Source organism: Engraulis encrasicolus, chromosome 2 (assembly GCF_034702125.1).
Source record: "Engraulis encrasicolus isolate BLACKSEA-1 chromosome 2, IST_EnEncr_1.0, whole genome shotgun sequence".
Classification (NCBI taxonomy): domain Eukaryota; kingdom Metazoa; phylum Chordata; class Actinopteri; order Clupeiformes; family Engraulidae; genus Engraulis; species Engraulis encrasicolus.
Window position 1 is genome coordinate 6,022,124 of NC_085858.1, and position 12,261 is coordinate 6,034,384.

The 12,261-nt window shown below is 42.9% G+C and overlaps 1 protein-coding gene across 1 annotated transcript; it reads right to left on the reverse strand.

The window, feature by feature from the left end:
- Positions 1–243: 243 nt before the first annotated feature.
- LOC134466650 (cytosolic sulfotransferase 3-like) lies at positions 244–9,330 on the reverse strand. Its single transcript, XM_063220537.1, has 8 exons — positions 9,115–9,330; positions 8,572–8,707; positions 8,097–8,225; positions 2,976–3,076; positions 2,352–2,478; positions 1,761–1,858; positions 1,395–1,569; positions 244–995 (listed from the first exon to the last, which is right to left on the reverse strand). Exons 1-8 carry the CDS (start codon positions 9,136–9,138, stop codon positions 883–885), a joined length of 903 nt encoding a protein of 300 aa, XP_063076607.1. The 5' UTR covers positions 9,139–9,330; the 3' UTR covers positions 244–882.
- Between the last annotated feature and the right edge of the window lie 2,931 nt (positions 9,331–12,261).

Genomic DNA, 12,261 nt, shown 5'->3' on the forward strand with positions numbered 1-12,261 from the left:
GTATCCATTTACTAGTCACAAGTGTACCTTAAAACCAATAAAAAATATATAGGCCATACATGTTCATAACATATTGTTTATTCATATCGTGGCTCAAATCGCCCTGAGTCAATGGGGTTGGTGGAACATTGTTAGCCAGTTGCTGCTCCGTAGTTTAGGCTAGAGTTCTAATTTTGGTAACTGGCAGGCAAATTAGTTTGATTAATAAAAACATACATCAGGGGTGTTTGTTTTGCTAGAATAATATTTGAGGTGCAATTTAAAAAATAAAGAAGAATACACAATATGCAAATATTAGCCGGTCATTACACATATAAAATAAGTGAAAGCTATGCACATTATCAATATTCACATATGAATGGTTGAAAATGTTATTTCCAGATATTTTTACAGATCTTATTTTTTGAGCTGAGATCCGAGTCTGATAACTTCTCCAAAACCACTGAGCTTTGTTCTTTGATGCCACAGCCTTTAAAAGCCCTATAATGTGCTTTAAAAGGTAATTTTGATCCTTACAATAATACCTGCCAAATCGATTCTTAAGTGGTAATCTGAATTCCATGGGCCCTGGGCCCCCACGGTAGGACAGTACATGGAGAGCCAGGCTCTCTGTAGTTGAAATGAGAATTTCAAGACATTTGAGCCTTTACAAGCAACCACTGAGTTGGCAATTGGCCAAAATGCCTTTTTCATCTTCAAATCTCATACTTTCTCCAGGAATAGACATACTGTTACGGAATGCCCAACACTCTCCTGGAATACACATACACGTAATGCTGAAAGCCACAGGATATGAATGGATTAGATGAGTTTGCGGTCAAGACGACCCAGCCAGGAGAAACATATCTTCTCTTCTCTCCTCTCCTCTTCTCTTCCACAAGTTTAGGTTTGTGTGCGGAATGCCACTGTACTGTTCTTCATCCTCTCTTTGTAGTGTTCGACAAACTTCTCATTCTGCGCCACCGTGAAGTGGTTCTTCCAGTCGCCCACCTTCCCTGGACATGTGACAGGGGAGACATACAGCGCAGTGTTACAGGAAAGCCATTGGCCACCTTGGTCATGAAACACTCCACGGTTCACAGTGCACACAGTGGAATTCATTCAAGCTCTCCCTTCACACGTGTGTGCACGTGCAGGTAGGGTGCTGAAATGAGGCATTGTGTAGTTGGCAAAGTGTAACTCTAAAAGCAGATAACCACAATAACGTAGCAGCACAACTATACAACATGTATGAATCATTTTTCTGCTCAAAATGACATACACAGATTCTACTGCAGGGTGTGTTGCCTCTAGTGTTACTAGATTAACCCATGCAGTGGCATGCAATGTCTTTGAGGTTAATGACTTTGATCATTCTTTTGTTATGGCCTTTGTTTCTCTCTGACATAACTGACCTTTGCGCATGAAAGGGGATATTTTAAAGTCCATGACCGGGATGGTGGAGTAGTTGGCCATGGGGTTTGCCTTCATGGCGTCAAACTGCACTCCTCCTCTGATGCGCTCCCTCTCCTCCAAGGAGGTCGACAAGCCCAGGAAGGAGCACAGACGCTCCAGCTCACGACTGGTATCCTGTTGGACACACACACACACACACGGCTAGGATCATCGGCTCAGGACAAGTTCAAGGGTTGGGGAGGGAGAGCTGATCTCTGGAGGGCTTTAGCCCAATTGTAACACTCTCTCTCTCACACACAAACACACAGGCGCACGCGCACACTTGCACTCTCTCGCTCACACACATACACACTGTGTGCGTGTACCTCAATGAGGTCCTCATAGAACAGGTAGAGGATATTTGAGTGTGTCTGCTTCTTCTCCCACCAGCCTGTCACGTGGTCGTACCAGGGCCCAAACACAGCTGGCAGCAGTACAAAGAAAGAAAAAAATCCTTTAGGCTTTCACACGCTCTCATTGGCACAGTTCCTCTGCAAGATGCCAGCTCATTACTAGTCTTTTCTAGTCATTTCTTTCGCTAATTACAACTCATTAGTGATCCAGTCATTCTATCATTTTCTTTGTAGGCATGTGTAGAAGTGGACAAACAGGATTGAGAGAGTAAAAAGTTCTATTCATTCTGTCTGTGCTCTTACCATTGATGTTTTCAGTAATTATATATTTATTGCCTACTTTATCAAATAATTGCCATTGTAATGAAATTAGATTGTAGTGTTTTCATATCCAAATCACTGCTTTCTGCATTAAAATGCTGCATTTCTTTGCACTTCACAGTGTTCTACATCTAAAACACTGCATTCAGTGCACTAATATTGCAGCAACACTGCAGGGCGATACAGTTTTTCATATAAGGGGTATGACAGAGGAATGAGATTCTGCGTAAATCTCAGCCTCACTTTTTCCCTGCATGAAGTTTTCTATGTAGGTACTCCAGTCTCCCGGCTCTGGCTGCACCTGGTTCATACGGTCAAAGTGGTAGTAGGAGACGGCGTTGTCTTTGGCATTACGGGCTACGTACACCATCTGATAAACAGAAGAGCGTGGAGAGAAACGCACAAATGTCATCCAATGTGGTAAGTTACATAGGCAGAGCAAGATATGGTGGTTTGGTTAGTTTACATGTATGTCAGTATGAACAAAGTCGGGATCATAAATAGGCTTATAATAGCTGGTACTACACCAGCAGTTTTTCTGGAGAGCCATGCTATCATGATCATGTCTCATTACAACGGGCAAATGAGTTTGTATACTACAGGCAAATTTAACACTGCTATTTTATTGTACCGCTATTGTAACCTCATAATGCACACCATTTTGTGAAGCACTGTAGCCTACTTAGACTTGACAACCATAACAGGCACTACAGCAACATTACACAGAGTCCTCCTTAGTAAGAGGGGGGGCATCGTGTCTTAACACATGAGATACACTTGTCTAATTTGAAAGAAATAAAGAAAGAAAATGCACAGCTATTGAAAAACAAACAAGTCGTCATGCTTCATTTCAGAGAGGAAATCTACCCTGCAGTTCTTTTCCCAGAAACCATTGGGGACAAGCTGGACGGGCAGGTGGGTCTTGATCAGGCGGGGGGAGGTGGGGAGAGCATCAGCCAGTTCTGTACCTACAGGTGGCACATATACAGAGGTGCCCAAAGTAAAAGTATAAGCAAAATGATGGTGTGAGTATGCCACCAACACACAATATTACTACATAGCAGAGAGGCTATTTTTCCATTGTACCCAATGAGGTGGCTAGACTGAAAATGTTATATAACCAGCGCAGAATCAGGAGCAGGGAAGCTGACAATAGGGGACAAAGGTGTCAGTTGTCCCGGGCCCAGGGAGATGGGGGGCCCATAATTGGTCCCTCATTACATTGAAAGTATGTGGTGGGGGGCCCTTTCAGATTACTTTGTCCTGGGCCCAGCCAGCGCTGTCAGCTGCCCTGATCAGGAGTATCACGCTATAATAAGTGTGGACCAGTTACTCTGTGTTGGAAGGACTATGGCAGTTTTTATATTTACTTTTACTTTGGACACCTCTGCAAACATACAGTACAGTACGTGCATACATAGAAATTGTAGTGTAGCCAACTAGATGCATCTACAATTGAATAAAGCAGGGCTTGACATGAACTGTTATGCTCCCTAGCCAATGTGGATAGTGGTTTTCTCTTCAGCCTTTCTACCAGCCATAGTTTTATAATCAGTCAGTTTTTTTTAACCAGGCTACTGTGCGTCTAAGCAGGGGCGGATTAAGAAATTATGCCCCCCTGGGCCAGACATTGGTTTGGCCCCCAAACCCCCTAAAACGCACCTTGACCCTGCTAATCGGACATGCTAGGAGAACTATACACAGTGCTCACAACTAACAGGTAATTGGACACTGTGATACTCACCCGTTTTTCCCATGCTATAGAGTGGGGCAGAACTATATACGTACAGTGTGTATCAGAGATGTGGACTTGTGACTTGGACTGACTTGTGACTTGAGTCACAAATGACTTGACTTGAGACTTGACTTAGGAATGACTTGTGACTTGACTCGACTTGCACGCTATTGACTCGAGACTTGACTTGACAGTTTTAGCTTGCAATGACTTGTAATAGTATACTAAGTCTGAATATATACATTTTTTGTATTTGTATATGAAAAAAATGCATGAAAGAAAGAAAAATTAAACGATTTACCCTTAAACAGTACTAGTAGGCCTACTATTTATATCCCCGAAACGCAGAGCGTCGGGGATGTAATGGTTTTGCGTGCGCCGCCGCCGCCGCCGCCGCGTAAGGTCTTTCGTGTTAACGCGATAACTTTTGAACGGATGTTTGGATTTGTCCCAGATTTGGTGTGTGAATGCTCTAGGGTAGGTTCATGAACTGATTCGAGTTTGGAGGTCAACAGTTTCAAGATGGCCGAATTCAAGATGGCCGAATTGTTTTTTTGGCCCATTACTTCTGACCGGGTGGATGGATTCGTCCCAGATTTGGTGTGTGAATGCTCTAGGGTGGGTTCATGAACTGATTAGAGTTTGGAGGTCAACACTTTCAAGATGGCTGAATTCAAGATGGCCGAATTTTTGTTTGGTCCATAACTTCTGACCGGATGGATGGATTTGTCCCAGATTTGGTGTGTGAATGTTCTAGGGTAGGTTCATGAACTGATTCGAGTTTGGAGGTCAACACTTTCAAGATGGCTGAATTCAAGATGGCCGAACTTTTGTTTGGCCCATAACTTCTGACCAGTTGGATGAATTTGTCCCAGATTTGGTGTGTTAATGCTGCAGGGTAGGTTCATGAACTGATTCGAGTTTGGAGGTCAACACTTTCAAAATGGTGGAATTTTTATTTGGCCCATAACTTCTGACTGGGTGGATTGATTTGCCCGGTAACTCCTTAATTTAATGGTTCACCATTTTAGTGACTCTACCATATCAGGTAGGCCTACAGTGTAATAACCAGTGTAACAATATTTAATACCATGTAATACTAGTGTAATACCAGTGTAAAACTAGACTGCCTGTGCAGTCGCCTTCGACTGCTTAAGGTATATCCCCGAAACGCGACGCTTCCAGTCCCCCATCATTCCTACCACTCCCGTCCACCATTTCGTAAACGTATATACAGACATGACATGACACGCATAGGCTTAAAACCAAACGACTATTGTGAAAATGAAGCAAAAAATGGGGCAAATGGTAATACTGTTTTAATGGTTCAGTGGATATACCACATTAGGTACAGTGTAATAACCAGTGTAACAATATTTAATACAATGTATTTTTTTTACTTACATCATGTGTTTGTGCGTAAGTGGTATTACATGGTATTGCATATTGTTACACTGGTATTACACTATATTACATGGTATTGCATACTGTTACACTCGTTACTACACTGTACCTGATATTGCATATTGTTACACTGGTATTACACTAGTATTAAATGGTATTAAATATTGTTACATTGGTTATTACACTGTACCTAATATGGTAGATTCACTGAAATGGTGAATCATTAAAATAAGGTGTTACCAGGCAAATCAATCCACCCAGTCAGAAGTTATGGGCCAATTGAAAATTCCGCCATTTTGAAAGTGTTGTCTTCCAAACTCGAATCAGTTCATGAACCTACCCTAGAGCATTCACACACAAAATCTGGGACAAATCCATCCAACCGGTCAGTAGTTATGGGCCAAACAATAATTCGGCCATCTTGAATTCAGCCATCTTGAAAGTGTTGACCTCCAAACTCGAATCAGTTCATGAACCTACCCTAGAGCATTCACACACCAAATCTGGGACAAATCCATCCACCAGGTCAGAAGTTATGGACCAAACAAAAATTCGGCCATCTTGAATTCAGCCATCTTGAAAGTGTTGACCTCCCAACTCGAATCAGTTCATGAACCTACCCTAGAGCATTCACACACCAAATCTGGGACAAATCCATCCACCCGGTCAGAAGTTATGGACCAAACAAAAATTCGGCCATCTTGAATTCAGCCATTTTGAAAGTGTTGACCTCCAAACTCGAATCAGTTCATGAACCTGTCCTGGAGCATTCACCCAAAAAATCTGGGACAAATCCAAACATCCGTTCAAAAGTTATCGCGTTAACACGAAAGACCTTACGCGGCGGACGCGGCGGACGCGGACGCGGCGGCGGCGCACGCAAAACCATTACATCCCCGACGCTCCGCGTTTCGGGGATATAAATAGGCAATACCAGGTACAGTGTAATAACCAGTGTAACAATATGTAATGCCATGTAATACTAGTGTAATACCAGTGTAAAAATATGCAATACCATGTAATACCACTTACACACAAATAGCCTACATGATATAATTGGTACATGGTGTCACACTGGTATTACGTGGTATTAAATATTGTACCACTGGTTATTACACTGTACCTAATGTGGTATATCCACTGTAATAGTGAACCATTAAAACAGTGTTACCATTTGCCCCATTTTTTCCTTCATTTTCACAATAGTCATTTGGTTTTAAGCCTATGCACGTCATTGATCTATGTATAGATATTAAATATATTTATTTAATATTTTGTATTTATCATAAACATTTATGAAAAGGTGGACGGGAGTGGTAGGAATGATTGGGGACTGGAAGCGTCGCGTTTCGGGGATATACCTTAAGCAGTCGAAGGCGACTGCACAGGCAGTCTAGTTTTGTTTAGAACCCCTTACGAAAATTGTCCATGGTTTTACTGTGCATGGTCACCCAAAAAATCATGTTTGCAGACATGGTGTAATGGTTAGGGAATTGGACTGAAGATCACAGAGTTGCAGGTTTGAATCCCACTTAGGTCCACCTCTCCCTACACCTCCATCCATGACTGAGGTGCCCTACAAGGCACCTAAACCCACATTGCTCCAAGGACTGTCACCAATATGTGCGCTGGATAAAAGAAGCGTCAACTAAGTGTAATTTAATGAATAATTATAAACCGTGGTAAAACCATGGTTAGTTTTCAGAGTAAAACCATGGTTCGTTGTATAAATGCTAAAAAAAAACATGAAATCATGGTATACCATGATCGATTTTCGTAAGGGACATGACTGGCGAAGGGGGACATGCAAAGCAGTGTGGAAAGGTAATGAATTTATTACCAAAAGTAACTGTCAATATTGCACATAGAATACAAGGTGACTTGTTAAGGACCTGGAAAAAATAAGACTTGGACTTGGACTTGACTTGGCTTTGGCATGACTTGGACTTGGACTTGGACTTGACTTGGTCAAATGTGTCGTAACTTGTGACTTGACTCGGACTTGATTGGAAGGACTTGAGACTTGCAAATTAGTGACTTGGTTCCATCTCTGGTGTGTATGCAGAGGCACGGCAACACATTTTTTGACAGGGGTGCTGTTGGTGGGTGGGCAATTTGTGTTGGGGGGTGTGGGGTCCCTCCCCCAGAAAACTGTGCATTTTTTAGATGCAATTTCATGCACTCTAATCAATTTTAGGGGAAGAAATGGCAAATCCCATCTCACCCACTCCCTCAGATTTGAGATTACAAAATTACTTTAAAAAAAAATATTCATGTACAGGGTGCAGACAACAGAATATACAGGTTGCTCTAATATGCAGGTTTTACCTGCATTTGGTCTGTTGGTGAGCGCCAAATGTCAACCCTTGAAGTAACAATGTTCATTCTGTATTAAGTATGAGGTTGACTCTTTCTCTCTCAGTCCAAATAGCTTTATTGGCACAAAACCAAGATCAGCAAAGAACTACAAACACGCAATAGTTTGTTGTTTGACAGTCCTAGGCTAACTCTGAAAAATGCACCTCAACAGCACTCATTTTCCAATTTACAAATCCAGAGCCAGTCTTTTTTTCAGCAGTGGGATTCTCAGGGGTCTCAAATTTCTCACTGCCCCTTCCGTCTGTCTGTCTGTCTGTCTTTTTGTGTGTAGGCTACATGCTAGTTTTTTTGCCACCATTTAAATCGGGGCTTGAATTTTCTCCGCGTGCGTGCGTGGGCGCGCGCGTTTGTGTGCAGGTCAAGTTCATCCCAAGGGTAGCCTATAGTAAGGGAATGGGGGGAGGAGGAGGATGGTTCTGGCAGCAGTCGCTTTCGCGCGCGCTCTCATGCGTGTGTGTGCGCTTAAACACCTGTGGGCATTACAGGAACTGCGAACTCCAAGAAGGGCACCCTCTCGTAGATGGGCAGCGTTGTCTGTCTCTCTGGCATGTCCTTACCAAAGTAGAGCAAGTCGAGGATGTAGGACACCCATGTTGTTCCTTTTGACAGATGATACATGTCATTAGCACAACGTAGAGAAGACAAACTCACACTGACTAAAATTTACTATCCATATTCCAACAGTGATCCTTGAGTTTTATGAAATTCTGAAACCAAAGTTCAACAAGTGTAGGGTATTTTACAAATGTGTTACGACCAACAAATCTGTGTGTAAACTGTAGGTCAGGGAAGGATACCCAGCCTTTTCCGGTTCTTCGAAAGCAAAACATTTCTACTGACATTTAACCCACATTCGTTTTAAAGTCGCGCTGAAGTCTTTTATTTTATGCCTCTCCTCATTTAAGTTAATAATTTCTGAGGTTAACTCAAACACAAAGCACATACCTGCCTTCGGGTAGGTTGCGATGAGAATATCATCTGGTCGAGTTTGAAAGTTTTGGACGTTTTCCCAGTTATCTGTGAAGTAGTTGATCATGGATATGCCTTGGAAATCAAAAAGCTTGGGTCTTCCCTCCTTCAGCTGGGAAGACATTCAGAAAAAAACACTGCGATGCTATGCTACCCTTCTCTTTGACAGCAGTAATTTATAGAGCGAGGTAGAATGACCCCAGGAGGAAAAGCCAGCTGCACCGTTTATCATGGTGCGTGGTGCGCGCCGTGCGCCGATCCACATAGTCTACTTGATTTTAGCCACACGATTATCCGATAGCTCATCCCATTACAGTAAGATGATCATATTTCTGTTATCATATATTATTATTATCATATACAAGTCATACGAGTGTGAAGACAGCAGGCATTTTATGTTATATCGAACGTTGCCGCAACGAATGGCAATTTTATTGGCAACAGCCAACATCTCAGCTGACATAGAAGTAGACTCACTATGGCACTAGTGATTAAACAGTGAAAAGGAATAGAGCTCACCTCTTTCAATTTTTCAGCTGACATACCGGCAGGCAAGCTGTTGATTTCCCTCCAATATCAACAGTAGTAGGCGCATTAATATTCCCTTTCTTTGCCAACAACTTGTCGTCTCTTGTACTTTGCACTTCTTGCACTAGGGTTGGACTACTTTCTCTTTTCCTCTGAAACGCTGTAACTTCTCTTCATTTCATATCTCTCTCTCTCTCTCTCTCTCTCTCTCTCTCTCTCTCTCTCTCTCTCTCTCTCTCTCTCTCTCTCTCTCTCTCTGTGGTGTAGGGTTACAGTGTTGGTCCTCTCCATGTATCCACTCCTCCTGGCCATTCTCCCAAAGCTAAGGACATAAGACTTCTACAAAGCACAATGTCCTCAATCGCCCTAATGCTTTCTACAATCCCTCAACAAGAGTTTAGTAGTACAGTGAAATTAAAATCCTAACACCTGGATCGATATCTGATGGATGGATGGATATCTACGCCAGAGCCAATAGGCAGCGTTGTGAACTAGTGTTATTAATCATTTGCACTTATTTACACTTGTCACATGCATCATATGTTATTATTATTTTGAGAAGTCTGCAACATATGGATTTCTGAGAGAGAGAGAGAGAGAGAGAGAGAGAGATTGTGCGTGCGTGCGTGCATGGGTGCATGAGCACACATGCCTTCATAGAGAATTTGGAAAAACATGAATACCCCTCCCCAAACAAAAAACACTAGAAGTTGAGCAAATGTATGTTCTGACTTCAGATTCGCAAAAAAATCTCCCCGCCCCCAGAACTCTGCGTGCGTGCGTGCGTGCCTGCGTGCGTGCGTGCATGCGTGTGTGTGTGTGTGTGCGCCTGTGTCTGTGTGCATGCGTGCACGTGTGTTTGTGTGCAGGTCAAGTTCATCCCAAGGGTAAGGGAATAGGGGGAGGGGGATGGTGGCTTTGGCAATAGCCACATTCCTGTTTCTCCCTTTGGACCTCTCCTCTCCTGGCCAGACCCTGAACTAACTTCCTGCTCGGAGCCAGAGTGTTCCAGCTCGCCTGCTGTTCATGATATTTTCTGTCTCCTTATCAAGCCAAACTCCAGTCCACTCCTTTCTGCACTTCCGACTCTAACCTGCCTTTTCTTCCTGAAGGAGGTTGGGTTCCAGCCGTGTACCCAGTGTGTGTGCGTGTGAGTTTGTGCGTGCGCGCGTCTTTGTGATTGAAAGAGCGTAGAGTGAGAGAGTTTACGTGTGCGTACAAGCATACAGGAATGGATACAATGATGTGCGTGCGAGCATGTGGGTGTGATTGTGAGAGTAGGTACTGTATAATATCCCTCTTCAGTTCACACAAGTTGGATCAGGCAAACATGTCAAAGACATGGGAAACATCAAATGAAGAGGCATGTTTAAAAAAAAAAGTAGGTTACTAATGTTTTTGCTGCATAGGGATTAACTATTACAAATATGTTGTGATCACCCAACTCATTTACACCGTTTGCGCAGAAGAGTTGGTTTTGATGTGGGTTTTTTTTTTAGGGAGTATCCTGAACTAGGATAGAATTACCTTTGGTATAGTTCAACAAGACCCACACAAGAGAAAGGTGGAGAAAGGCAATAGGTAGTCCTATTAAGCATTGCAAAGTTCAGTCTTAGCCCCTAACACGCAATACTCTTTCAGTTACACATTTCAGGTCAGTTATATCACGAGATTAGGGGAAAGTGAAAAGCATGTTTTTTAAGATCTCAGAGACTTTGAAGGGAAGGTTTAATCACCCTAACATAAGCCTTTTGCACAGCCTAATGATGTGAAAAGATGTGGACACAGGTGGAACCCTTAGTGCCATGATACTTCCTGAAGAAATTGAACAAATTTCCCATGAAAAACGAGGCCTGCTTTTCATAACCCCATTTGGCCTAGTGCAACTTCAGAAATAATAGCTGCAATTAAATGAAAAGGTTTTGTGGAAATTGGTTGACAGTATTTTGTCAAAAAATAATCTGTTCCTGCAAAGAACATGTGATGAAGTACAGACAACAACTCTTCACGAGGCCTTCATAGTGTTCTAACAGGCAACATCACCTGGTATGGTAACTTCACTCAGACACTGCAATAACTTGAAGAGAGTTTGTTCAGATGACACTGTCAGATCCCTGCCGTTCCATGCTCTGCAAGACATCCATCTATAGGAGAGTATGTTAACTATAGTTCTGACAGATTTTGAAGACGGACTCTTCTCATCTTGCAAATGGGTTGTTTAAACTGCTGAGTTAGGTGCTTGTGAAACTATCTGAATAGCTCAGGAGAAGTGTTTACCATTGGGCTCTGTTTCAATTCCTCAACAACATTACACTCATACATTTTCTCTCTCTCTCTCTCTCTCTCTCTCTCTCTCTCTCTCTCTCTCTCTCTCTCTCTCTCCACTTAGATGACGCTTTCATTTATTCAAAGCGACTTACAGTTAGTACTTTTCAGGCTACTGGTTACAGTCCCTGGAGCAGTGTGGGGAGGTCAGGGGGGATTCAAACCTGCAACCCCTAGATTCAAAGACCAACTCTCTAACCACTAGGCCAAGGCTGCTCACACACACACACGCGCGCGCGCGCGCACACACGCACACTCGCACACACACACACACACACACACACACACACACACACACACACACACACACAAACACACACACACACACACACACACACACACACACACACACACACACACACAACAGTAGACAGCTGTTCAAGTATGTTCAACTGCAGTGTGCAGGGCGGGGGGCAGGTCTGGATCACATCTCCCTCCTCCCCCCTGAGCACATCTTCCTCCTCCCCCCTGAGCACATCGAGTGCCTCCCCCTTGTCATTCAGCGGCAGCGAGCTTCTACATGGGAAGAAAAATAGCTCTGGAAGTCACTGCACCGTGCAGAGCAGAGACGCAGAGTTTTCACAAATAAAATCGTAGATCCACTCTCTCTACTCCACTAATGTATAATGGTTTGGTGAGTGTAGGAAACACGATCGGGGAGCTTTGAGTGAACAGAGTGATGAACAGCACGCGACCCTGTTTAGTAGCCTATAATTTATTAATCCCGAGGGAAATTAATATAAGCTATTATTATTATTATTAGCTAATATAAGCTACATGTAGTATTTGTTAACTCATATGGGTCTAATTTGA

Excerpts from the sequence above, each read along its gene's own strand:
- LOC134466650 (XM_063220537.1), bottom strand. The coding sequence starts at position 9,138 with ATGTCAGCTGAAAAATTGAAAGAG. Across the intron at positions 3,077-8,096 it reads AGTTCCTGTAATGCCCACAG|GTACAGAACTGGCTGATGCT; the intron begins GTGTTTAAGCGC and ends TGCCACCTGTAG. Across the intron at positions 1,570-1,760 it reads TCTATGAGGACCTCATTGAG|GATACCAGTCGTGAGCTGGA; the intron begins GTACACGCACAC and ends TGTGTCCAACAG.